The sequence below is a fragment of the Urocampus carinirostris genome, chromosome 20 (genome assembly GCF_059441175.1).
Source record: "Urocampus carinirostris isolate Australia breed hairy pipefish chromosome 20, RoL_Ucar_1.0, whole genome shotgun sequence".
In the NCBI taxonomy this organism is placed as follows: domain Eukaryota; kingdom Metazoa; phylum Chordata; class Actinopteri; order Syngnathiformes; family Syngnathidae; genus Urocampus; species Urocampus carinirostris.
Window position 1 is genome coordinate 16,237,349 of NC_142368.1, and position 27,253 is coordinate 16,264,601.

The window sequence follows — 27,253 nt, forward strand, 5'->3', positions numbered from 1 at the left end:
GGAAAAAAAGAGAAAAACTAGTGAGGAGGAGAGAGAGAAAAAAAGGAAAGAGTGAAAGAGAGAGAAAAGAGAATCAGAAAAGGGAGAAAAAAAGTGAGCCCTCCTGTTCTGAGGGGCTTGGGAAACTGAAAATTCTGCACACAGCTGGCCAGGGGGGGGTCATCTCATTAGCCGTACCGCTTATCCTCATTAGGGTCGCGGGGGGGCTGGAGCCCATCCCAGCCATCACCAGGCAGTGGGCGGGGGACACCCTGAACTGGTTGCCAGCCAATCGCAGGGCACAGAGGGACGGACAACTCACTCGCTCATTCACACCTAGGGAAAATTTGGACCGGCCAATGAACCTGAAATGCATGTCTTTGGAACGTGGGAGGAAACCGGAGTGCCCGGAGGAAACCAACGCAAGCACGGGGAGAACATACAAACTCCGCACAGGAAGTCCGGTAGCTGGATTTGAAGTTTTGAACCCACACAGGAGGTTCCCTGGTTAGAACTGTGCCGCACACGTGCTAACCACTGCGCCGCCGTGCTGTAAATGGCAATGTATTGCCTAAAAATGATTTACAAAAACCATCCATCCATCCATTATCTGCACCGCTTATCCTCAGTAGGGTCACGGGGGTGCTGGAGCCCATCCCAGCCATCTTCGGGCAGTGGGCAGGGGACACCCTGAACTGCTTGCCAGCCAGTCGCAGGGCGATTTGCAAAAAACATTTGATTCAATTTAGAAATCAGCCGGCAAAAGTTTGCAGGATCCAAAACTTTAATCAGGAACATTTTGACAACATATATTGTAAATCCCAAAAGCTGCCCTTCAAGCAGACTTGCTGCTCATCTTCTCTACTTTCTGGACAAAGTTGTTGATGTCCTGGACCATCAGCTGCGGTTCCTCCATGGCGGCAAAATGGCCGCCCCGGGCCATGTGCGTGTAGGTCAGCAGTCTGCGGTACTTTTGCCGGACCCATAACTCGGGAGTGTGCATCAGCTCGTCGGGGAAGCACGCGAAACCGGTGGGCACCGTCACCGGCATCCTTCAAGAAAAGAAACCGAGAGTTCAGAGCGTGGTCCCGCCCGCAAAGTTGGTTACGATCAATGTTCCCTGTCATTTTCCTCACGGGTCTGAGCGTTCACACAAAGTGGGTGAGCCACGCTTGAAACAACAGTGAGCAACAGCAATCCCAAGTGTGGCAACTAAGTCGTTAGCAAACATGTCCAAAACTTGACATCAAGTTACATTTTGCTGAGTTTCCGGAACAACACAAACTTTTTCTTCTTTTTTCGGTGTTTTTTTTCCCCAATTTTTTTTTTAAATCCTTTGAAAAAAAAATCCGAGCTGTTCCTTTTTTCTTTTTTTTCTTTTCTTTTTCTGTGGCTTTTTTAAAAAAAATCCTTCTTTTTTTCTCTTCCTTTTGTTTCTTTTTTTCTCAGCTTTTCACTACTTTTTCATTTTGGTGTTTTTTTTCTTTTTTGTTCTATTCCCCCCTTCCTTTAAGTCATTTTGTGCATCATTTTACATCATATTTGGTCATGTCGGGATTAAAGAAGATAAAACTACCTGAAGAGCCGTTTAGGACCCAAAAGAGCCTGTTCCTTTTAGTGAGCCGAGCCGAAGAAGCCGGTTCTCGACAAACTCTACTAACTTTATTCCACTTCGTTCTACTTCGACTCGACTTCAAAATACCGCATTTAAGACACAACGTCAGGGGGACCCGTGTATTTTGACCTTCATGCACTGTCACTTTGACTTAATTCGCTTCTTAATAAGCAATTTTGAGCCCTGATTTTTGTGCGCTGGCTAGATTTTCTTGTGCGCCGAGAATGTGGGAGCAGTGCGCAATTGCTTAGAGGGAACACTGGTTACGATCCGACTCACTTGATGTGGGGAGAGTCCAGGTAGGAGAAGTTTTCCTTGTAGAACCTCATGGAGGACACCATGCAGCCGGATGTCCAGTAGATCATCACGTTGGTCAGTAGGTCGTCCAGGGAGAATTTCCTTTAACGCGAGAAAATCAAGTCAGGTGCTGCCCGATTAAACAGCACGTTTGATGAACTACGCAGACCAACTGGCTGGTGTCTTCACTGATTTATTTTTTCTCACAAGCTAACGTCTCAGATCTTAAGCCTGAGTCGGGCCTAAAATGTCAATCATTATGTTTGGGTCAGGCAGGGCTCCTCTCTCGCTGACTTTTTTTTAACTTGTCACAACTCAGTGGGATGTTAGTTCCCTTACATCAGAGATTGCTACGCTAACATCACAGTGCACTGAGGCGTTTGGAGGCCATGAGTAGTTTCACCCACGAGTGATTCACGAAAAAAAAAAAACAGGACTGCTGTTGGCAATGTTCCCTGTCATTTTGCAGGGGTCTGAGCGTTCACACAAACTGGGTGGGCAACGCTTGAAACAACAGTGAGCAACAGCAATCCCAAGTGTGGCAACTCAATCATTAGCAATGTCCAAAACTTGACATCAACTTACATTTTGCAAAATTATTTTTCACTTTTGAATGAATTGACTACAAACGTCATTTGTTTTTACAATTCTTTCACAAGATTTCTTCTTTTATTCCTGGTATCTTTTGTCGCATAATATTCACATTTTTGGGGGCTTATTGAGTCGGTTGTAAGATACAGAACTGTACTTAATCACATTTTTTTAGTGGAAGTACAATGTTGGCAACAAGATTGACTTGGTATCATTGGAAATTATTTGAATGCAACACAAACTTTTTCCGTTTTTTTTTTATTCCTTTAAAAAAAATCTCATTGTGTTTTTTTTTTTCCTACCTGTTATTTTTTTACTTTTTGTTCTCTATTTACTTTTATCCTTTGCTACTTTCTTTTCTTTTTTTCTGGCTTTTTTTCTAAAGTTTTTCTTCTTTTTTCTCTTCCTTTTGTTTCTTTTTTTCTCAGCTTTCACTACTTTTTCATTTTGGTATTTTTTTCTTTTTTGTTCTATTCCCCCTTCCTTTAAGTCATTTTGTGCATCATTTTTCATAACATTTGGTCATGTAGGGATAAAAGAAGCAAAAACAACCTGAAGAGCCGTTTGGGACCCGAAAGAGCCGGTTCATTTTAGTGAGCCGAGCCGAAGAAGCCGGTTCTCGAAAAACTCTACTGACTTTTCTCAACTTTGTTGACTTCCAAATACCGCATTTAGAACACAGCGTCAGGGGAACCCTTGTATTTTGACCTTCATGCACTGTAACTTTGACTTAATTCGCTTCTTAATTAGCAATTTGGAGCTTAGAGGGAACATCGGGATAATTCTTGCTGCTAAACGTTATTACACTACCTCTCATTTTTTCCATCGCACTATTTAACTAAGCACTATCTTGAGAATATTTTTGCCTAGTTCTCCTCTTCTATTATCTTATTTTACTCTTTAAACTCTGAATGATGTGTTGATGACCTTTGATTGACGTGTCTAATATTGCTGCATAAAATATTTGTGTACAATATAGCTCGGTGGCCTTGGGGGTAGGGCGCCCGCTCTGAGACTGGGAGGTCGCTGGTTCAAGCCTCGGCCGAGTCATACCTAAGACTTAAACATTGGTACCCCCTGCTTGGTGTTCAGCATTAGGGGTTGAAATTGGGGGGTCTGGTCACCTAATGACTCCCAACACCTCGGTTGGGTTGAGCGAGGGGGCTGGGAATCCCCTCCTTTAAATCAATCTCCCAAAAAGAGTCAGAAATGACTCTAGCCACCTCCCACTAGGGGGATATGGCTCTGGTATATAATATAACAATACTTCATTGTGTTGTTATCAATGACAATAAAGACTATTGAATTCAATTCGCCGCCGGCTAACCGAGTCAGGCCTCCGTCCGGCAGGTTCCGGAAGTCCTTGCTGGTCCAGGTGGAGAATTTTTCCAACATGTATGCCGCCAAACCCACAGGGGAGTCATTCAGTGCTCGACCTGAGGGGAAAAGCCCATGTTAGTAGGCGAAAATAAACAGAAAACGAATGCTGGTATCTACCGAGAGAGCTGACTGTGGTCATTGTGGTTGCTGTTTACGTTCCACCGGATGCTAACGTTAGCATCGCGCTAAATCTCCTGCTCGCTGCTATCAATAAACAGCGGCTTGCGCACCCTGACGGAGCTTTTATCGTCGCCGGCGACTTTAATCGGGCATGTTTAGGGACTGTACTTCCCAAATTCATTCAATACGTGGACTGAGCAACCAACATTGAGTTGGATCCGGCCATCTCGGTCTGTCCCTCACCCCCTCATACACCCCCCTCCGGAGGAAAACAAAGCCTGCAACAAGGACAGTACAAACATCTTTTTTGTTCCTTGTTTTCTTTCCCCTCACTGTAAAACGTGGAACTGGAGTGCCACGTCCAATTTCGTTGTCACACTATATTCAACCCGTGTTGTAACAATGACAATAAAGGTATATTCTATTCTATTCTTTTCTAGGTTCTCACCCGCCGTGTCAGGTTTGGTGGCCTGGATGTGCATGTAGCCCGTTTCCTTGATGGACTCCACCAGAAGTTTCTGCTTGCAGGGATAAAGACGCTCCAGGTCCACGCTGGTGAAGCCGAACAGCTTGGGGAGGAAGCGCCCCAGCAGGAGGGACGATATTGTGGTCAGGCTGGGTCTGGAGCTGGGGGCAAAGTTCACGTGCAAGCCTTTGATGGTCCTAGATCAGTAGAACGAGGTTTTAGACTCATTTGACAAGTTTGCAACGCTTGAAACAACAGTGAGCAACGGCAATCCCAAGTGTGGCAAAAATTCTTTTTTTAAAAAAAATCTCATTGTGTTTATTTTTTCCTAGCTGTTACTATGTTCTTGCTTTTTTGTTCTCTATTACCTTTTTTTCCTTTTATTTGCTTCTTTCTTTTCTTCTGGCTTTTTTTCTGAATTTTTCCTGCTCTTTTTTTCTCTTTTTCTCTCCTTTTGTTTCATTTTTTTCGCAGCTTTTCACTATTTTTTCATTTTGGTATTTTTTTCTTTTTTGTTCTATTCCCCCCCCCTTCCTTTAAGTCATTTTTTGCAAAATTTTACATAATATTTGGTTGTGTAGGGATTAACCAAGCGAAAACAACCTGAAAAGCTGTTTGGGACCCGAAAGAGACGGTTGTTTTTAGTGAGCCGAGCCGAAGAAGCCGGTTCTCGAAAAACTCTACTGACTAATCAACTTCGTTCTACTTCGACCTTGACTTCAAAATACCGCATTTAGAACACAGCGTCAGCTGCAGGTTGAAATATGTCAACTTGATGTTGCCAAAGCCAGGTGCCTCGAAACAAAGACGCTGTAATTGTATTTCTTTCTTTCCCTCTCTCTCTTTTCCACCCTTTTTCTCCCACTCTGTCTCTCTTTCTCTTTTCCACCCTTTCTCTCTTTCTCTCTCTCTCTCTTCCACCCTTTTTCTCCCACTCTGTCTCTCTCTCTCTTTTCCACCCTTTTTCTCCCACTCTGTCTCTCTCTCTCTTTTCCACCCCTTTTCTCCCACTCTGTGTGTCTCTCTCTCTGTCTCTCTCTCTCCCTTTTCCACCCCTTTTCTCCCACTCTGTGTGTCTCTCTCTCTGTCTCTCTCTCTCTCCCTTTTCCACCCATTTTCTCCCACTCTGTCTCTGTCTCTTTCACTCTCTGTGTCTCTCTTTTTCTCTTCCTTTGTTGCTCTTTGTTTTTTTTCTCTCAGTGTCTTCTAACCTCTTTTGCTCTAACTTCCTTTTCTCTTTCTCTCTTCATACCCTTTGCGCTTTCTTTTCGCTTTTCTCTCCTTCTGTCTTTCTATTTCTCTTTGGATTTCTTTCTTACTCTCCCTTTCTTTTCCCCCTCTCTCACAACGTTATATCTTTTGTTTCTCACTCTTTCTTTCTCTGTCTCTCCCTCCCTCCTTTTCCCTCCCTCTTTCTCTTATTTCTTTATTTCTCTTTTTCTTTCTCTTTAATCTACTAGACGTTGACACCCCTGCTTTATCCCATGCCGTCCCCTTTTGAGAGAATCCCATTTGCTGGGTGGGTCTTACTGTGGTTCCAGTTGGGCCATGTTAGTGGTGATGAGCCATCCCCAGTCTCCGCCGTGAGCGTAGAAGTGTCGGAAACCCAAACGCTTCATCAGCTTGTGGAAGATGCGAGCCGCGCTCACCGAATCGAAACCTGACTCAAACGGGACAGAAGGAATTACAGGAGATCCCCCGGGGATACGGAGACGTTTTTGCTTGAGGTGTTGGGCCCCCCACAGTATTTTCTTTCCTATACAGCAAGGGTGTCAAACTCATTTGAACTTGGGGGGGGGCCACACGATAGAACAAACATTCTGTCGGGGGCCGGACGAGTAGATTCAAGAGAAAGAAAAAGAAAGATAAATAAATAAGAGAAAGAGGGAGGGAAAAGGAGAGAGGGCAGGACAAAGAAAGAAAGAAAGCTAGAGAAGAAAAAGATAAAAAGTCATGAGAGAGGGGGAAAAGAAAGGGAGAGGAAGAAAGAAATCCAAAGAGAGACAACACTCAGAAAAGCACAAGAGAAAAACAAGCTGCCGGTTGAAATAGGTCAACTTGATGTTGCTAAATCCAGGTGCCTGGAACAAAGACACTATACTTGTATTTGTTTCCCTCTCTCTTTCTCTGTCCCTTTCACTCTCTGTGTCTCTCTTTTTCTCTTCCTTTGTTGCTCTTTGTCTCTTTTTCTCTCTGTGACTTTTTAACTTCTTTTGCTCTAACTTCATTTTATTCTTTTTCTCTCTTTTCTCTCTCTCCCTACCCTTTGCACTTTCTTTTCTCTTTTCTCTCCTTTCTATTTCTCTTTGGATTTCTTTCTTCCTCTCCCTTTCTTTTCCCCCTCTCTCACGACTTTTTATCTTTTGATTCTAACGCTCTCTCCCTCTCTCTCTTTTTCTTTCTTTGTCCTGCCCTCTCTCCTTTTCCCTCCTATTCTTTATCTCTCTTTTTCTTTCTCCTGAATCTACTCGTCCGGCCCCCGACAGAATGTTTGTTCTATCGTGTGGCCCCCCCGAGTTCAAATGACTTTGACACCCCTGCTCTACTGTGTCCTAATAGAGTTGTGGCCCCTCACCTTTCTTGCGCGGCGCTTCGGAGTACCCATAACCGGGAATGGACGGGCACACCACCTCGAAGACCGGCGCCCGGGGGTCTTCGGGCTCCGTGAGCAACGGGATGGTCCCGTAGAACTCGTAGAAGGATCCGGGCCAACCGTGGACCATGATAAGAGGAATGGGACGCTGCCCCTCCGCTACATTCTTCGGTTTCACGTGCAGAAAGTGGACGTCGATGCCTGGGGGCGGAGTCAGGAGCATCAGCGAGGACAGGACCGTGAACCGGATCACTAAATCCAGGCTGTAAGAGAAGCGCGAAGTAGCGAGGGGCAATGTTCCTTGTCATTTTCCTTACGGGTCTGAGCGTTCACACAAAGTCGGTGAGCAACGCTTGAAACAACAGTGAGCAACGGTAATCCCAAGTGTGGCAACTAAGTCATGAGCAAACATGTCCAAAACTTGACATCAACGTACATTTTGCGGAGTTTCCGGCAATGCAAAAATGTTTTTCACTTTTGAATGAATTGACTCATGTTTTCTTTTTGTTCTCTATTTACTTTTTCCAACATTTCTTTCTTTTCTTTTTTTTCTAAATTTTTCCTTCTTTTTTCTCTTCCTTTTGTTTCTTTTTTTCTCAGCTTTTCACTACTTTTTCATTTTAGTATTTTTTTCTTTTTTGTTCTATTCCCCCCTTCCTTTAAGTCATCTCATCTCATCTCATTAGTTACACCGCTTATCCTCAGTAGGGTCGCGGGGGTGCTGGAGCCCATCCCAGCAATCATCGGGCAGTGGGAGGGGAAGACCCTGAACTGGTTGCCGGCCAATCGCAGGGCACACGGGGACAGACATTTATTTTGGTATTAACGGATATTTCTCATTAGCTGTACCGCTTATCCTCATTACGGTCGGGGGGGGCTGGAGCCCAGCCATCTCCGGGCAGTGGGCAGGGGACACCCTGAACTGGTTGCCGGCCAATCGCAGGGCACACGGGGACAGACAACTCACTCGCTCATTCACACCTAGGGACAATTCGGACCGGCCAATTTACCTGAAATGCATGTTTTTGGAATGTGGGAGGAAACCGGAGTGCCCGGAGGAAACCCACGCAAGCACGGGGAGAACATACAAACTCCGCAGGAGGTTCCCAAGAACCATGAACTGTGCCGCAAATGCGCTAACCACTGCGCCGCCGTGCTGCCCCCTTTAAGTCATGTTGTGCATCATTTTACATAATATTTGGTCGTGTTGGGATTAAAGAAGCAAAAACAACCCGAAGAGCCGTTTAGGTTCCTTTTAGTGAGCCGAGCCGAAGAAGCCGGTTCTCTACCAACTTTACTCAACTTCGTTCTACTTCTACATTGACATCAAAATACCGCATTTAGAGCACAGCGTCAGGGGAACCCGTGTATTTTGACCTTCATGCACTGTAACTTTGACTTGAGTCGCTTCTTAATTCGTCATTTTGAGCCCTGATTTTTGTGAGTCGGCTAGATTTTTTTGTGCGCAAAGAATGTGCGAGCAGAGCGCAATTAGCTTAGAGGGAACACTGGCTGTAACTGGACCCCAGGCGGGATTTTGGACATGCCTAACTTAGATAATAGAAGTTTCTGAGAATCTGGAGGGACCTAAAAAAAAAAAACCTAGCTCGCTAGGATGTAATGGTATAAAAAACACTGAATTTCAATGCGAGGAACCAACCTTCGATGTTGGTTTTGAAGTGAGGATAGCGGTTGAGTTTCTCCACCTGCCTCCTCCAATCAAAATCCTTCCTCCAGTAGGAGACCACCGTGGCCAAGTACTCCGAGTTGAAGCCGTAATGGAACTGGCTGTCCTCCAGGGAGGGAACTTCTCGCGTCTGATCGATTCTCCGATGGAGGTCCTGCGAAAACACGGCATTAAAGGGAACAACGCAGAAGAAAAGAAAGTTTGCAGACCTCGATTTCGGCGTCGCTGGTGGAGACTCTGAAAGGACGGACGACGGCGTCCCGGTCTCCGTCAGAGGCCGAACCGGGCCCCCACCAGCCGTCCTCGGTCTTGAGAACCGGGCTGCTTCTTCGAAAGGCCAGCAGGAGGATGACTCCGCCCAGCAGAAGGCCGATGGCCACCTCCAGGAACATTCTTCTTGAGAAGGCACGCCACACAAGCACAGCAAGTATGATTTTTCTCATCCATCATTATGCAAAACTGTTTTATGGCTGAATTCAAGCACTTTTTAAAAAAATGTTTTTCCAATTTATCTAGTACCATTAATACACGGGTGTCAGATCGGGCCCGCTAAGGGATTGAATCCGGCCCGCCAGACAACACTCAGAGAAGCGCAAGAGAAAAACGAGCTGCAGGTTGAAATAGGTCAACTTGATGTTGCCAAAGCCAGGTGCCTTGAACAAAGACACTGTACTTGTATTTACTTCTCTCTCTCTCTCTCTCTCTCTCTCTCTCTTTCTTTTCCACCACTTTTCTCCCACTCTGTCTCTTTCTCTCTCTCTTTTCCACATCTTTTCACCCACTGTCTCTCTCTCTCTCTCTCTTTTCCACACCTTTTCTCCCACTTTGTCTCTCTGTCTCTCTCTATCTCTCTTTTCCACATCTTTTCTCCCACTCTGTCTCTCTCTCTCGCTCTGTCTCTCTTCCACCTCTTTTCTCCCACTCTCTCTTTCTCTCTCTCTTTTCCACCTTTTTTCTCCCACTCCCTCTCTCTCTTTTCCACACCTTTTCTCCCTCTCTCTCTCTCTCTTTCTCTCTTTTCCACCTTTTTTCTCCCACTCGCTCTCTCTCTCTCTCTCTTTCTCTTTTCCACCCTTTTTCTCCCACTGTGTCTCTTTCTCTCTCGCTCTCTCTCTCTCTCTCTTTTTCACCATTTTCCTCCCACTCTGTCTCTCTGTCTTTTCCACTCCTTTTCTCCCACTCTGTCTCTTTCACTCTGTGTGTCTCTCTTTTTCTCTTCCTTTGTTGCTTTTTGTCTTTCTCTCTCTGTGTCTTCTAACCTCTTTTTCTCTAACTTCCTTTTCTCTCTTTTCTCTTTCTCTCTTCCTACTCTTTGCCCTTTCTTTTCTCTTTTCTCTCCTTCCGTCCGTCTATTTCTCTTTGGATTTCTTTCTTCCTCTCCCTTTCTTCTCCCCCTCTCTCACGACTTTTTATCTTTTGTTTCTCACGCGCTCTCTCTCTTTTTCTTTCTCAGTCCCGCCCTCTCTCCTTTTCCCTCCCTCTTTCTCTTATTTCTTTATCCCTCTTTTTTTTCTCTTTAATCAACTAGTCGTGTGGCCCCCGAGTTCAAATGACGTTGACACCCCTGCATTAAAAGAAGAAATCTGGTGTGAATCATGCATTTCGCAGAGCCACAAATACATTTGAAATCTACTCATGCCATTTGTAATCTTGTGTGTGAATTTATCAAGAGTAGATCGGAAATATATTTGTTTTTGGGCAAAAATGTCTCCCCCTATAGGCGTTGGGTAAAAATGTAATATAAAACTTGCATTTCATAAAGTTTTTCCTATTACACACCGCTGGGAAACGCTACCTGCATGTTTTGCATTGCCCGTAATAAATGATAATAATTGATACTTAATTCTTGTACTATTATACATTTTGCAGTGCCCTGTTTAGGTGTAGGATGCACCTTTCCGATAGGGGTTACGATACTTTATAAAAACTCATGCCAGGTGCCGTTAATCAATTATCGGGCGGCATTAGGAGGTAGAGCGCTCGTCTTGGGATCAAGAGATCGCAGTTCGAATCTCGGCTCCTCCGTTTTACATATCGAAGTGTCCTTGGATAAGACACTGAACCCCTAATGCCCCCAATAAGCAGGTTGGCGCCTTGATTGGCTGCTATTGGTGTGTAAGTGTGTGGGAATGGGTAAGTGTGAAGCACATTGTAAAGCACTTTGGGAAGTCTTCATTGACTTGAAAAGCGCTATAGAAATGCAGATCATCTCATTTCAAGAGGGAAGAAGAAAACAGCAAAGTGAAGCTACCAGACTGCAGTAGCGGCATCATTTGATACAGACTTTTGGATAAACATAGCAACAATTTCAAGCATTAACAAGCACTTCACTCAAGTTCTTTTCAATCTTTGAAAACAACAAAGGGGTGGCAGTGGCTCAGGAGGTAGAGAGCTCGTCTTGGGATCAAGAGATCGCAGGTTCGATTGCCGGCTCCTCTGTGTTGCATGTCGAAGTGTCCTTGGATAAGACACTGAACCCCTAATACCCCCAATAAGCAGGTTGGCGCCTTGATTGGCTGCACGGCCGCTATTGGTGTGTGAGTGTGTGTGAATGGGTACGTGTGAAGCACATTGTAAAGCGCTTTGGGAAGTCTTCATTGACTTGAAAGCACTATAATATAATATATATTATAATAATATAAATGCAGATCATTTCATTTCAAGAGGGAAGAAGACAATAGCAAAGTGAAGCTACCAGAATGCAGTAGCAGCATCATTTGATGCAGACTTTTGGATGAACATAGCAACAATTTCAAGCATTAACAAGCACTTCACTCAAGCGCTTTTCAGTCTTTCAAAACAACAATAGAATTCAAGGATTTCAAGCACCTGTACGAACACTGTATGGTGTGATGATGCATTCACAGGCGGTTTTTTTTTTTGAGCAAGACAAAACTCCAAGTGAGGCAGCAGGCATTTTATCCGGTTTTTGTTTGTCTGCGGGGCTCACAATGAGCCCCTTTGAAAGCGAGGCTTAAAGCCGTGGAAAAAATATGCGAGAGGCGCAACAAAAATATGCGAGTCACGTGAAAGCAAACAAAAGACTTCACAAAATAAACAAAAGGTTTATCGTCGCGTAAACTGGCGTTAGACTCTTTTTGAACTTAAAATATCCAAAATACGATTTTACTCAAACGCACCATTAATGCTCATTTTGTTAACTACGCAACAATTGACGCAATTAATTGTAAACAACAAAATAGCTTGAGAGCACTAAACTTAAGAAAGTGACGTCTCCTCACTTGTGTTTATCGAGCAAATGAAACGCCGTTCGTCGTTTTAAACTAAATATTTGTTCTTAAGACGTTAAATTGGTACCAAAAAACGCAATTATTCCTCGTTACCTGTTCTTTTGCCGCGTTAAGGTGTTTGCAACCTGGTTGGCGATGCACTCCTATGCGAAGTTGCAAATCCGGTCCAGTCACTCCTGAACCAGACCCACAAATCCACAATAAACGAAACTCGCATGAACCTTCGCAACTTTGGGTCCAAAGCGCAGCTGCGAAAGCATTATGGGAAAGGTAGTTTTTGCAACCACAACATACTATTCAGTTCACGCCTTTATATTAACTTTAAGTTTTATATTGAATATGATAACGATCATGTTCAAACGTTTTAATGTATGTTTAGGTAGTTATACACTCCTTTGTTCTTTTTTATTGGAAATCAAATGAACTTTTGTGTACGTAAATATAAAATGACGAAAATGGGAAAGGTAAATGCATGATGGGAAACGTAGTTCTTCATTTGTGAGACGTAAAAAAATCTTTCGTTCGCCCAATAAAGGTTGAGATCACGTTTGTTAGACAGAAATATGTTTCTTGTTTAATATGAGAATGGCTGTGTACAAACTTGTTATTCTAGTGAGGAAGTCATACACTTTTGTTGTCTTTACACGAAGTTCTACGTATGATTCCAATGCAGTGAAGAAAATGAGAAACACACGTGCATGTTGGGAAATGTCGTTTTTCGTCGGACCTTAGTTTTAAATAAGGCTGGTACTGTATATTAGATAGATAGATAGATACTTTGTTCATCCCCGAAGGGAAATTCACATTTCCAGCAGCATCCCTGAGCTGAGAACAATCGAGAATTATAGGAGTATGACATGAATATAGTTCTTCTGGTGAGGAAATTCACTCCTATAAACTTCACACACTTATTGGTTATGAATTTAGTTTTACATGTGTGAAAAAAATCGAGTGCATAAGGGAAACAGTTCATTTTGTGAGACGAACGATAGAGTTACACCATGTTTTTTAAACTTCATGACTAAGATGAAAATAGCAATGTATACATATTTCTTTCTGGTGGGAAACTAATACAATTCTGTAGTCTTTAGACATTTTTATTGGATATTAAATATTTTTCTTGCGTGAAGAAAATGAGAAACCCAAGTGAATCATGGGAACTGTAGTTCATTTGTGAGATGGAAACATATGTTAACAATAAATAAGATCACATCTTCAAAGACATGTTTAATATGAGATGATCATAAAAAGTATTACACTGTTGTGGTCTTTAGACAGTTTTATTGGAAACTAAATTAAGTTTTATTAAATTGTATTGAAGAAACTGAGATATCCCATCGAGTTAATGTCCATTTGAGAAGGGACGAAAAGGCCAGCAAATTAAATATCTTCTTCTTGATTGACTTGTAGCACCTTGACACATCTTCACATTTAAAAAGAACCAAAAGCCTTTCGCTGCCCTCTCTCAACATCCTCACACACGGACTTAAAACATGTATTAAGGGAGGAAAAAGCCCAAAAGTGTCACTTGGGACGATATCCGACGCGCTTGTACGTTCCCAAGCAAAGCAAACTTTTTCCGAACATCATCCGACTCCGTCCTCCATTTGACATTAGTCCGTTTCCATAGCGCCGCTGTGCGTTTCCTTGCACACCATCAGCCTCATCAGTTTTCCGTGCAGCTTCTCGATTTTCTTCACGTCTTGAGCCTGGTCCGACTTGTACTGTAAACACTGCGCAGAAATATTGATTCAGTCACTTCGCTTTGCTATCGGAAACTCGTTTCTCCAGATTTTACTCTTTAGATGTTTATCCTAGAGTTCATTTTTTTCCTTATTTCATTCTCTATGCCAGGGATGTCAAACTCATTTGAAGTCGGGGGCCACACGATAGAACAAACATTCTGTCGGGGGCCGGACTAGTTGATTAAAGAGAAAAAAAAGAGGGATAAAGAAATAAGAGAAAGAGGGAGGGAAAAGGAGAGAGGGCGGGACAAAGAAAGCGAGAGAGAGAGCGTGAGAAACAAAAGATAAAAAGTCATGAGAAAGGGGGGGGGAAAGAAAGGGAGAGGAAGAAAGAAATCCAAAGAGAAATAGACAGACAGAAGGAGAGAAAAGAGAAAAGAAAGCGCAAAGAGAAAAGGAAGTTAGAGCAAATAAAGTTAAAAAGACAGAGATACAGAGAGACACAGAGAGAGAGAGGAGAGAGAGAGACACACACAGAGACAGAGACACAAAGGCAGAGAAACAGACAGACAGAGACAGACAGACAGACAGACAGAGAGAAATAAATACAAGTACAGTGTCCTTGTGAGAGGAACTTGGCTTTGGCAACATCAAGTTGACATATTTCAACCTGCAGCTGGTTTTTCTTTTGCGCTTCTCTGAGCCAGATCAGGCCCGCAGGCCGCCTGTTTGACACCTGTGCTCTATGCCATATTTGTACTTGTTTACGTTTTATGTTTTCTTTTTTCATTCTTTGAAAAAGAATGGGCAAGTATAAATAGGAACAAACGTGCAATTTGATCCCTGGGTGTTGTACCGTATCTTCCGCACTATAAGGCACACCTAAAAGCCTTTATTTTTTTTCAAAATCAACATTAAGTCGCAAAGTCTTGCAACTAACTTGCAGCCGCCGACTCGATTTTCCCCCGAACGCCAAGTAGTCCGCGGTGTATGCTGGGATTTATTTACCGGCGTTTCATTGGCTAACCAATGTGTCAATCATCATTTGAATCGATCACTATTGGCTAAAGTTATTCGGAGGTCAAGGGGCGGATCCTTTTTATCATTTACAGGCTGGCATAGGCTTAAGCGGCTTTGTTTGCCTGCAATTGGCCGAAAAAGATGAATGTGTATAGCACGTGGTTGACGGCATACAGAAAGCATTTTTTACTATTCTGTATTTGTAAATATTCTATTCTCCTGGATTTACTACACTCACGGATATAAGAGGACCATGGCTGCACATTATTATTGAACACAACGACTTTGGTGAGCTACTCCGGCTATGTATTTTCCCTGTATCTTGTTTCAGACTGAACTCGATGTTTCTGTGATAAGCGGTGCAGATAATGGATGGAATGGAGTGTCTATTTTTAAATTAAACCCAATTCCAAGTGTTTATTGTGATATGCACAGTAAAGTTGCGGGCGAAAAAGAAAATAGAAACTAAGGAATGTTTGGCATTTCTTGAATCCCAAGACTTTAACCTTCCGAATGATGGAACGATGCATTTGAGTGACGTTGTACGGACACCGCATCCGCACGTGTTCTCGACACGTATTTGCGTCTTTGCAAGCTTTGGGAATGTTAAGGGGGTAAGAAGTTGGACTGAACTATCTGACTGTTTTGTCGACGTTCCCATTGTAGCGCCTTATAATCCGGTGCGTCTTATGTATGTCAAATATAGGACCAAAAACTATTTTTTTGGGGTGCGCCCTATAACCCGGTGCACCTTATAGTGCGGAAAATACGGTAATCTTAATTTTGCCTGCACTACACAATACAGTGACATCTAGTGGTCCAATGTTACACATAATCCCTTTAACTCCTGGAAACTCAAGCAGACCGGAAAATGAGACACTTGCTTGAGTGCCAAAATGTGATTTTTGATTCCAGATCTTTTTCTGCTTTTAACTTCCATAACTTTTTTGGGCGTTTCCTAAAATGTTCTCTGGTTGATAAATGGCAATCACCCAAAACAGCTGCATGGGATAAATTCCAGAATTAAAATTGCAGGTTATTTTAAATCTCTTGCACTTCTCTCAGTGTTGTCATGTGGAATATATGTTTGTCACCAGTTTTAAACAAATCTGAAGAAAAAAAGTGTGTGTGATATTTAGCATCATCTAGTGTCCTTTTCCAATCGTATTGGAGCAATCTTCGTTTCAAAGTTCAAAAGTGCGTTGATTCGAGAAACGTAATTTCCAAAGACGTTTATTCAAAATATCATTTCACCGCTAGATGACGCTAAATATGAGACACTGTCCCTTTAAGGGCCGCTAATAGGAGATTGACAGCCAACTTACCACCGTATCATCAGTCACTTTGATGCAAATTTTGCCGTCACAGTGCCTGTATTTGATGACCACTCTTGCCTGAAAAGAAATTAAAAAAAAAACCACTCGGAATAAAAAACAAAAACAGATGTTTTATTTCCCGATCTAAACAAATTAGCATGCTAAGCAGCTAGCTTGGGCTCTTCCACATCCGGAAGCGTTTTACCTTCATGGGGTCCGTCAGATAAAGTTTTTCGGCCGCACGGGCAAACTCGTCCCAAGTCTGAAAGTAAGGCATAATGTTATAAAAAAGGGAAAGACTGTTCTTTAAAAAAAATGCGGGCCAGCTAGGCTAACTTCCTTCACTAGACCACATCAGCAGCAACGTGAGAGCAACTCATCAGGAGATGCTTGTGACGTAGGCATACTTCCGGGGTGCCTTTTCAGAACAAGAGCTCATAATACAAACGGAAGCGCTACTGTTCAGCTCATCGAGGAACTTCCTGTTTGCACTTTCAGAACAAATGAGTAAATAGGCACAACAGAATATTTGCACACAACGAAATTTATATATGTACGAAGATAAAACTAATCTTCACCCAATAGAAAAAACGGTTATTTAATTGTGGATAATTCTTCGTGATTATTGAGATAATAACACGGGAAATTGGATATATGAAGACGATTGATGTAACTGAAACAGTAATAATTAAAAACTAATTTACTGCAAAAAAAACGTTTGTTTTTGTTTCTCTCGTAGTGATTAGCTTATTCGCCTAACACGCAAAAGTTCCCCAGTTCGAGACTGGGTGGAACCATATGTGGGCCATGAGGAGGATGGGTGCCACTAGGCTGTAATTGCCCAAGGCACACCACAGGAAATGGGGCCCCTACGACCCTCGTGGTTAACGGAACCAATTACCTACCGACCCATATTAAGTACGGTAAATAGCCGAAAGAAGAGTATCCCTGCTATATAAAATCATCCAGCAGAGTGTGCCATTACCTCTTTTATTTTGAGGCAACCTTTCCGTTACTTCTTATCTTATTTTAACTATGGACATTTTCTATTTTCTAAGCTAAATAATTTCCGTAAAAATTGCAAAAAATACCTCAACGTGCCCTAACACAAAATCATGGATTCAGTTTTGAGTTAGAATCACTTTTACCAGCTATTAAGGTTTATAAATTCTCATGACACAGTAAATTTACCAGAACTAAATACGCACTATTAAATTGTTTTATCTCCTATGGTATTATTCTTACAATAGACAGAGTAAAAGGGAACTAAAAAACTGAAAAATAGTTTTACACTGTCACTCTCACATATATTTAATGTTAATGCAACAACTGTAGGATTAAAATACCTCTCCAGTGTAGAAAATAATATTTTTAAGGTAAAAGAAACAAAAATCAATGTTGAAAGCTATAACTCCATAGTACAGTGTAGTGTAAAATAGTAGAGACGAATGTACCTGTCTTTTTGCTTGATTGTGCAGCAGAACCTCTCATTGTTTTCAACTCTGTTCTGTTCTCCAAAGTGAGTAGTACATACCGTTGAAGGAGATCTTCCGTGTCTCAGCCATTTTTCACACTGAATAGACCGTCCAGTATCACATGGCCATTCTGCAAGTTAAATCACTCCCAAAAATGTGATGCTCCATGTTTTATGGCTTTTCCAACCAGCTAATGTGTTTTCATCAGTGCTATTATCACTGTGCAGGTTTTTTTTTACTCATAAATTAGCCTTTCAACACTATTAGCAATTAACACATTGCACTATTAGAACACTGGAGTGCTGCTTGCTAGAAATGGGACTCTAAATACTTATGTTGGTTTGGTTCAAACAATTTTATTGACACTATTAACAGCAAATAAACAATGTTAGGTTTGAACAATTTTTTTGACAATCTTAACAGCAATTAAGCATATTCACAATTTTGTTATATCTGACAATATGACGTTTTAACAATTTTTCCGACATCTTTAACAGCAATTAAACACGCCATTTAATGATATCATGCCTAGATGGTAAGGCGCCCGCTTTGAGACTGGGAGGTTCGGGTTCGCGCCCCGGCCGAGTCATTCCTAAGACTTAAAAAGTGGTCGGCGGCGCCCTCTGTTGGCTGCGGCTGCATCGGCTCGCTACAACGGGTCAGGTGCAATCGACATTTCGTTCTGTGTACATTGTTACACAGAATGACAATACAAGGAAATTATTATTATTATTATTATTATATGCCAACAATATGAGTACCGGTAGATATGAGAAGAATAGCATAAGAATTGTCTTTATTGTCATTGATATCAACATTATACCAGCTCAGTAGCCTAGATGGTAAGGCGCCCGCTTTGAGACTGGGAGGTCGGTGGTTCGCGCCCCGGCCGAGTCATTCCTAAGACTTAAAAAGTGGTCGGCGGCGCCCTCTGTTGGCTGCGGCTGCATCGGCTCGCTACAACGGGTCAGGTGCAATCGACATTTCGTTCTGTGTACATTGTTACACAGAATGACAATACAAGGAAATTATTATTATTATTATTATTATTATTGTGAAACATTGTATGCAACGAGATTAGACATGGTACTCCAAGGTGAAATATGACATATAAGAGCTGACATTTGCAGCTAAAATATGCGTTTTCTGCACTAACAATGTACTGCCATGGTGTTTATTTTTTATTGAAATCATGATTTTAGAGCAGGAAGAATTCGAAAAGATCATAAAAGTGTACGTAGCGCCTTCGTACAGTTGCTAGGGGCAACCGGGACGTACTAGGTTTAAACGCTGCGTTTAAATGCAATGGGAAATTGGGGAGACGCAGAAGACAACAGGTATGCATTCGATTTTAAGTAAAGATTGACGAGGATATCATTACTAACTTAGAATTTGATTTTGAATAAACACGTGAAATATTGACACGGGATTTGATTAATGATGGTATGGAAACGTGACATTTTCCTCAAACGCTCACTTCTCCGAGGAGCGCCTGAACGCACCACTGGTTCCGGCCAGCTGGGTCAAGCGTCGCATCTCCATTCCCTTCAGTTGGGCCAAAACATTCGCCATTTGTCGCACTCCTCTCTTAAGACGAACCCTCGCCACAGGTGGACCCCCAAACACGGACCATGTAGGATTCCAACCCCCGTTCTCTTTTCTTTCATTTGGAGGCGACTTTTTGGGGCTCTAGCGTGCGGACCGAACTGTCGACGTAATCTGACTTGGACCATGAGGTGAGGCTCACGATGCTATAGTCCAAACTAGCTTCATGTTGAATGTAATGCGGAAAATATTGAACTTTGAGGTGAAAGAAACGCAGAAAAACACTAAAAACCGTCCCGTTTGACTAAGTTCCGAAAGGGGAACTCGCTTCAGCTAACGATGTTGGGGGTTCGGAAATGCGCGCGCACGTGAACGTGCACGTAAGTCAATCAAGTTCATAACCCTACGCCATATTTTCTTCGTCAATTCTATTCGAAACGGATTAAATGTGCTAGTAATGACGAATTTGGAATTTCTAAAAAGAGAAAGAACCGTTTTCGGACCTTAGATAAAAGTTTAAAAATAACTGGGCTGTAAGCCAAAGTTTTGAATCGACGTCAGAAGATAGGAGCGCTGAAAATAACTAGCTTGAAATGTTTGAATTAGCTGCTTGGGAGATGACGTCGTCTTTATGGAGAACTTTTACTTTATCTACTTATTTCATGACGAAGTAAATTTGGTTAGAACACAGTTTTTAGGTTTTCTCTTCTAAAAAGTTTTGTTTAGAGCAAGGGTGTCAAACTCATTTTAACTCTAGGGGCCACACGATAGAACAAACATTCTGTCGGGGGCCAGACTAGTAGATTCAAGAGAAAGAAAAAGAGGGATATAGAAATAAGAGAAAGAGGGAGGGGAAAGGAGAGAGAGAGGGACAAAGAAAGAAAAAGAGAGAGAGGGAGAGAGTGTGAGAAACAAAAGATAAAAATTTGTTAGAGAGGAAGAAAGAAATCCAAAGAGAAATAGACAGAAGGAGAGAAAAGCGCAAAGGGTATGAAGAGAGAAAGAGAAAAGAGAGAAAAGGAATAAAGGAAGTTGGAGGAAAAGAGGTTAAAAGACAGAGAGAGAAAGAGACAAAGAGGAACAAAGAAAGAGAAAAAGAGAGACACAGAGAGTGAAAGAGACAGAGTGGGAGAAAAGGGGTGGAAAAGAAAGAGAGAGAGAAATAAATACAATTGCAGCGTCTTTGTTCGAGGCACCTGGCTTTGGCAACATCTAGATGACATATTTCAACCTGCAGCTTGTTTTTCTCCTGCGCTTCTCTGAGTGTTGTCTCACGGGCCGAATTCAATCCCTTAGCGGGCCTGACCTGGCCCGCGGACCGCCTGTTTGACACCTGTGATTTAGAGTAAGGGTGTCAAACTCATTTTCACCGAGGGCCACATTAGCTTAATAGCTGTTTTTGCTCACTTTCAGTCTCTGGAGTTGGTAGTCTTCCTTTGGTTGCACTGCACGTGACAGCGACATATAGTGGACAAATATAAAACACTGTCCCTTGTTAGGAATTAATTATTAAAATGTAGCGTTTACCAAATTGTTCGAATTTGTTATCTGACTCCATTAACCAAACACAATCTACATTCACCTAACAATGCGCGCTCGTTTCTTGATGGAAAAATGAACAAGAGATTGGCATTTCCACACGGGGGCAGATTTATTTTCTCAAATAATTTAGCTAAGTGAACTTCATCCAATATAGCCGAATTCGTGTCGCTCGAGTCTCCGTCAAGCCTTCTCTCTCGATCTTCTGCTTCCTTCTCTCGGCCCACTGGTGTGCCGGCTCCTCCCATGGGCGTGCCAGTAAAGCCCCCACGTGGGGTCCACCCCCTTGCCTCGTTGTCAGGAGAAACTCAAAAGAGCAGAGCGTTTATCAAAACAATTCCTGACATCCTTCGTCAGAGTCCTGTTATCAAAATTCCCCAGCCAAAAAATTCCGCATTTGGAATAGCGTGATCTGAAGCCCACTCAGTAAAAATCTTAATTGCACTCAATAAATGTAACTTGTATTTAATAACATAAAATCCTTTATAGTAAAATGTATAGATCAGGCCCGCTTAGGTATTAAATCCGGCCCGCGAGACAACACTCAGAGAAGCGCAAGAGGCGGCAGTAGCTCAGGAGGTAGAGCGCTCGTCTTGGGATCAAGGGATCCCAGTTCGAATCCCGGCTTGTCCGTGTTACATGCCGAAGTGTCCTTGGGTAAGACACTTAACCCCCAATACCCCAAATAAGCAGGTTAACGCCTTACATGGCTGCACAGATCACAGCCGCTATTGGGAAATGTGAGCACATTGTAAAGCGCTTTGGGAAGTCATTGACTTGAAAAGCGCTATAGAAATTAGAGGTAAGATCGGGCCAAAAAAAAGCACCCGAGCCCGACGCAGGCCCGAGGGGTATTAAACCCGACCCGGACCGAGCCCGACTAATTAACTGGATTTGCTGGCCCGGCCCGAAAGGGGCCCGAAATTACATATTTTATTTATAAGGAGGGGTGATTTATGATAACAAATTAAACTCTGCCTTTTGTTACAACATCTAGGCCTAAGTTAAATAAAACTGTATAAACATTTACATCTTTTATATTTCTGTGTCTGCACTGCAGATGTTATATTAAGCGACAATCTGTCATTGACGGTTTTTTTTTTTTGAGGTAGCGAAAACATTTAAGGGCGTCCGTCATTTTGACGACTTGATCATTGGGCCATAATCCACAGCAGCAGTAGTAGTACGTCCTTAAGATTTTAGCGCAGCACTTTCATTGAGGGGGTGTTGACGTGTTGTGCCCTTTTCCGACTCCTATGCAAATTCCCCCCCCCCCCCCTGATCGTATTCTATATAAAACGCTTATTAAAACAATAAAGCGAGCTTTTCTACTATCAATTTGAAATTGCTCCACACTTCACTCTTACCAGAGTGCGTTTTCCTCGTCAGTTCTCCTCTCTTGAGTTTATCCTTTCTTGTTGGTCCGAGTCCATATCGGGGATACCCGGCCAAAATCACGCGAATTTGCGGAGGGGAAGATTATTAAGAGGACAGCATTCACGTCACGTCACGTGCACAGAGCATGCTCTGGCTCCGTTAAAAGCAATTACAGCTCCTTCTCCGTTTTATCCAAATTATTTATTTTATAACAAGTATTCCTTGGTCTAGTATCCATACATAGTTTAAGTATATATTTTTAATGAACATATATTTATAATTATTAATTAATTTAAAAAAAAAAAAAAAAAAAAAAAAAAAAAAAAAAAAGCAGGACCGAACCCGACCCGACCGTATGACTGACATTTCAGGCCCGACCCGGCCCGAAATTGCCTCGGGTTTGGGTTCGGGTTCGGGCTCGGGCCATAAATCTTAGGTCTAATAGAAATGCAGATCATTTTCATTTCAAGAGAACAACAAGCTGCAGGTTGAAATATGGCAACTTGATGTTGCACAAAGACACTATACTTGTATTTATTTCTTTCTCTCTGTCTCTCTCTGTCTCTCTCTGTCTCTTTTTCACCTCTTTTCTCCCACTCTGTCTCTCTCTCTTTTCCACACCTTTTCTCCCACTCTCTGTCTCTTTTTCACCTCTTTTCTCCCACTCTGTCTCTGTCTCTCTTTCTCTCTCTCTCTGTCTCTCTCTCTCTTTTCCACCCCTTTTCTCCCACTCTATCTCTGTCTCTTTCACTCTCTGTCTCTCTTTTTTTCTTTTTTTCCTTTTATCTCTTTTCTGTTTCTCTCATCCTATCCTTTGCGCTTTCTTTCCTCTTGGCTCTCCTTCTGTCTTTCTATTTCTCTTTGCATTTCTTTACTCCTCTCCCTTTCTTTTCCCCCTCTCTCTCGACTTTTTATCTTTTGTTTCGCACGCTCTCTACCTCTTTTTAGTTCTTTGTCCCGTTATCTCTCCTTTTTTTAATGCTACAAAGTTATCAATTTTTTAAAGGAACAGAAATATAAACCACAGATTGGCTGGTGAACAAATTTGATTGTTGATCATTTGGAATTGAATGACAAATTGATGAATTGAACTCGTAGGCACTCTTACAATCACCAATCGGACCAATAATAATCCAAAATAAAAGGAAATAAATCATCGGGTTACAAAAAGTATCCCAAATGTTTCTGTATGTCATGAATTGTCCTGCTCTTAAGACATGACCAAACGAAACAGATCATCGGCGATGGTTGTGAGTCTGCGATCGTGTTCGAGTTTTCAAGTATCCGTGAATCTTCTTTTGGAATCGGCGAGAGTCCCGACGGTCCCGGTTGCCGTGTCGACGAGCGCTGAATAATTCAAGCGATACGGCTGAGGGAGCGTTTAGCAGCCGTCTCACGGCCACCGCTCGCGTCCTCGCTGAAAAAAGGACGGACGATCGATTGTGGTATAACTAGGAAAGAGATCCAAAAGTTTATTATAATTGTAGGTTTTTTTGTGCTTGTTTAGGAGGGTGGCGGCCCCGGGAACGAAACTCTCAGCGATTGTGCTTATTTTAAGGAACCTGTCGCTTCTGCCGGAGAGCAGGGGGAAATGAATGTCTTTTGGCATTGTCCTCCAGGCTGGGCTGACAGCAGCCCATGATTTTCTAGACTGTGTTGATGACTCTGTGACAATTTAGTCATAAAGGTGGTTGCCACCAATGCCCCCCAGACTAGGTAGAGTGCAGCCCATGATTTTCTGTAAAGGTTTTCTGCCCTCATTGAGAGGCAGAAATTGTGACGATTTGGTGAGAAAAGTTTGTCGTCGATGTCATTCAGACTGGGTAGGGAGCAGCCCATGATTTTCTGCGCTGTTTTGATGACTTTCTGTCACGTTTTTGCATCCTCATGGAGGAGCAGAAATTGTGACACTTGGTCATAGGTTTGGTGAGAATAGTTTGCAAATATGTCGTTGACAATGTCCTCCAGAATGGGTAGAGAGCAGCCCTTATTTTCTATGCTGTGTTGATGACTTTGTGTGTGTTTTTCTTGCCTCGTTAAAAAGCAGAAATGGTGACAATTTGGTCAAAGATGTGGTGAGAGGAGTCCGCAATAATGTTGTCACCAATGCCCCCCCCCCAGACTAGGTAGAGTGCAGCTTATGATTTTCCCGTTTGTATTAATGACTCCCTGTAAATTTTTTCTGGCCTCATTGAGAAACAGAAATTGTGACCATTTGGTGAGAAAGGTTTGCCTATATATCGTCGTCAATGTCATTCAGACTGGGCAGGGAAGCAGCCTATGATTTTCTGAGCTCTGTTGATTAGTTTCTGGGAGGTGTTTCCATCCATATTGAGAAGCAGAAATCGTGACACTTGGTCATAGATTTGGTGAGAGGTGTTTGCAAATATGTCGTTGACAATGTCCTCCAGAATGGGTGGAGAGCAGCCCATATTTTCTGGGCTGTGTTGATGACTTTCTGTCACGTTTTTGCCGGCCTCATTGAGAAGTAGCAATTTCCAATTTCAGTTCTAGAATGATGAATCTCCTGATTTGATTTTGACCCTCTAATAAGTCTGATCAATGTTGGATCCGCAGGCGCGTTCGAGAAAGTGCGGGACGGTCATTTTCCCGACCGGTTGTAACCTCCTCCAGAACGTTAGCGGCACATGTGGTTTTTGGACGCTAGCTAGCCAAAATGCTAGCAACAAAACAGGTGGCAGCGCAGTTTGTCCATCTGTCCCCGGCAGCTGCGCTTGTTTTCCTTGGGGTCGAGACTCCTTAACTCGCTTCTGCTGTTTCCGGCACGCTAGGCAATGACACAATAGCTAAAATGTTTTTTTTTTTCCTTTACCGATACCGACTATCTATGGCGATACTTTGTCGGCGCCTCATAAAGATTGCGGGACGAGCGCTACTATATCGTTCCTAAGCAATGCTAGCAAATAAACCTTTTTTAATTTTAAGTTCTTGTGACCTGCTTCCTAGGTTTTCCTCATCAATAGCTGGATTTTGGCTAATGCTAACAAGATAGGGCTCACTAGTTTCTTTTCAATTTGATTTTTCTTTTTTATTCCCTCCTCTTCTATATTCCTTTTTTTCTATTTGTCTCTTTTTTTCGCTTTTCCCTTTTTCCTCATCTTTTCTCCCCCTTTTCTTTGATTTCTGTCTTTTTCTTCTTCCTTTTTCAAGTTTTCTTTTATTGTTTTTCATTCTGTTCATCTTTTCTCGTTTTCTATTATCCTCCCAGTTTCTTTTTAACCCTTTTTCATTTTATTTTCCTTTTTTTCTTTCTCCCATTTATCCTTCTTTTTCCCTTTTTCCCTTTTCTGGCTTTTCCCCTTTTCAATCTTTTCGCCGTCTTGTCTGTTTTCACTGTTTTTTCCCCTTTATTTGTTTCCTTTTTTTACTGCCTGTTTTCTTTGGCTTTTTTTTACCTTTTTCATCTATGTTTCTTTTTTGTTTTTTTTCTCTTTGTCTTCTGTTTTCTCTTTTATTTTTGCTCTGTTGTTTATAGTCTCTTTTTATTTTCTTACTATTTCCCCTATCTTTTCTCATATTTGTCTTTTTCCTATTCCTCTTCTTTCATTTCCCCTTCTTTATTATTTTGTGAAAGCCTGTACAAAAAGAAAAGAAAACTTTCTTTTTGATTACTCTGAGTCTCGGTCTCGTTTGTATTTTTCCTTGTGCTTTGTAGCACTCGTTTTCGGTCGCACCGCATAATTCGACGACATCTAGCGGTTAGGTATTACACAGTGTCCCTTTATATTTTGCATTTTAAGCTAGTCGTAGCCAAGTACATGTTGCTGCATTGGCAAAGGGTTAGATGTGCTTTTTTGGTGCATCACTGATTGAGAACAGATGTTTTATTTCTTTTCATTTTTTAAATTTGAGTTTATTGATCCCTGTTATATCCTCTTCTTCAAAATGTGGAGATTGCCGCACGCTCATGCGGTCGGCAATTTCGGCCTGCGCTATTTTTAACATCCCCCCGTCTCATTTCTCCATCTTGTACACGGGGATGGATTTTCCCGTGCGTGCAGAATAAGCTCAATCGGGCTCGCTCTCATTTTTTCCCCCCGTTTTTTTTTTTTTTTTGCCCCCGTGCGGTTTTTCTCTTTCTGCGTTCGTATTCCCACCAACCATTTCACGCCAGTGAGTCATAGCGTTGCATTCCGAGATCAAGATTCCGATCTTCCACTCCGGAAGACACCGGCGGCTTTCGAGCTCCCCCGATAGCTGTCGGTCCTTGAGATTGACGCACGGCGACCCGTCGTCTGCGGACCGGCCAAAAAAGGGAAAGGATGAAAGGCTGAGGTTCTTGACAAAGACTATTTTTTTCCATGCAGGCAATAATCTCATTAGATTTTGGGAGCAAATGAAATGAAATGAAATGATGAATGATTCATAGAGCACTTTTCAAGTCACTGAAGACTCCCAAAGTGCTTTACAATGTGCTTCACATTTACCCATTCACACACACTCACACATCAATAGCGGCCGTGCAGCCATGCAAGGAGCTTACCTGCTTATTGGGGGCATTAGGGGTTCAGTGTCTTACCCAAGGACACTTGGACATGTAACACGGAGGAGCTGGGATTCGAACCTGCGATCTCTTGATCACAAGACAAGCGCTCTACCTCCTGAGCTAATGCCGAATGAAGTATTTATGGTCTAGGAACCAACGCATAACCCGGTATACATGCTGTTTGAGAGTAATCAGATTACAAGGGGGAAAACAGTCGTTTCTGTATTTCACTTTTGACATGGAATAAAGGATAATAACCTTCATGTCACCCACTAAAATCAACGAAATTATTTGCTCCGTTGCTGCATCTCATCCATATACAAGGCTGCTAAAAGCAGAGACTTACACTACATATGGATGAAACAACTGTGACATCCACTATATATCTCTCCATTGAATGCCCGCTTGACCGTTTCCAGTAGGAAAAACTTTTTTAACCGACCCTGACCTGAAATGGTCTTTTCAGGTCCAACTCGTACACAGTGAAGCGTTCCTCAGAAAGGGGCGGGGCAAGAATGTCCCCTCAAGATGGATTCCAGAGCAGATTGTGGACCAAAACTTTGGGCTTGCTTGAGGAAAACAAAATTGACGATGGAACATGATGTGTCTCTTTAATGTCAAAACAATACTTTTTTGCCCATTTATCTATTTCATGACTGAGAAATGTGTCTGGTCAGAAGCATGGACTTACACTATATATGGATGGAAGGACAATGACATATATTATATATGGATGAAATTAACGGTGGCATTTTTCATTTTAAATGCCGCGGCGAAATCAACCAATTCGCGTGAGGCTTTTTTTAGCGA

General features: G+C 42.4%; 3 protein-coding genes across 4 annotated transcripts in view; 1 reads left to right on the forward strand and 2 right to left on the reverse strand.

The window, feature by feature from the left end:
* Positions 1-745: 745 nt before the first annotated feature.
* Positions 746-12,240, reverse strand: ephx1 (epoxide hydrolase 1, microsomal (xenobiotic)). 2 transcript variants are annotated; one of them, XM_088325477.1, is made up of 9 exons: positions 12,073-12,240; positions 8,938-9,124; positions 8,702-8,882; positions 7,024-7,242; positions 5,979-6,108; positions 4,431-4,645; positions 3,810-3,918; positions 1,874-1,993; positions 746-1,031 (listed from the first exon to the last, which is right to left on the reverse strand). In XM_088325477.1, the coding sequence occupies exons 2-9, from the start codon at positions 9,118-9,120 to the stop codon at positions 815-817; spliced, it is 1,374 nt and encodes a 457-aa protein (XP_088181603.1). In that variant the 5' UTR covers positions 9,121-9,124; positions 12,073-12,240; the 3' UTR covers positions 746-814. The 2 variants fall into 2 exon arrangements, with proteins under 2 accessions (XP_088181603.1, XP_088181602.1); XM_088325476.1 differs by having other exon boundaries at positions 8,938-9,121; positions 12,073-12,238.
* Positions 12,241-13,186: 946 nt separating this feature from the next.
* srp9 (signal recognition particle 9) lies at positions 13,187-16,414 on the reverse strand. Its single transcript, XM_088325011.1, has 3 exons — positions 16,206-16,414; positions 16,010-16,078; positions 13,187-13,712 (listed from the first exon to the last, which is right to left on the reverse strand). The coding sequence occupies exons 1-3, from the start codon at positions 16,275-16,277 to the stop codon at positions 13,593-13,595; spliced, it is 261 nt and encodes an 86-aa protein (XP_088181137.1). The 5' UTR covers positions 16,278-16,414; the 3' UTR covers positions 13,187-13,592.
* Positions 16,415-18,957: 2,543 nt separating this feature from the next.
* Positions 18,958-27,253, forward strand: part of enah (ENAH actin regulator) — a 50,750-nt gene continuing 42,454 nt past the window's right edge. The window contains exon 1 of the mRNA XM_088324868.1: positions 18,958-19,211. Within this exon, the coding sequence (XP_088180994.1) occupies positions 19,207-19,211 (5 nt within the window). The 5' untranslated portion in view covers positions 18,958-19,206. The remainder of the gene's footprint in view (positions 19,212-27,253) is intronic.

Bases quoted from the DNA above. Each gene is read 5' to 3' on its own strand.
- srp9 (XM_088325011.1), bottom strand. From the start codon at position 16,277: ATGCCTTACTTTCAGACTTGGGACGAGTTTGCCCGTGCGGCCGAAAAA. The intron at 16,079-16,205 runs GTAAAACGCTTC...ATTTCTTTTCAG, and splicing joins ATCTGACGGACCCCATGAAG to GCAAGAGTGGTCATCAAATA. The intron at 13,713-16,009 runs GTAAGTTGGCTG...ATTTCTGCGCAG, and splicing joins AAGTGACTGATGATACGGTG to TGTTTACAGTACAAGTCGGA.
- ephx1 (XM_088325477.1), bottom strand. From the start codon at position 9,120: ATGTTCCTGGAGGTGGCCATCGGCCTTCTGCTGGGCGGAGTCATCCTC. The intron at 8,883-8,937 runs GTCTGCAAACTT...GTGTTTTCGCAG, and splicing joins CCAGCGACGCCGAAATCGAG to GACCTCCATCGGAGAATCGA. The intron at 1,994-3,809 runs GTTAGCCGGCGG...CTCGCGTTAAAG, and splicing joins CCGGACGGAGGCCTGACTCG to GAAATTCTCCCTGGACGACC.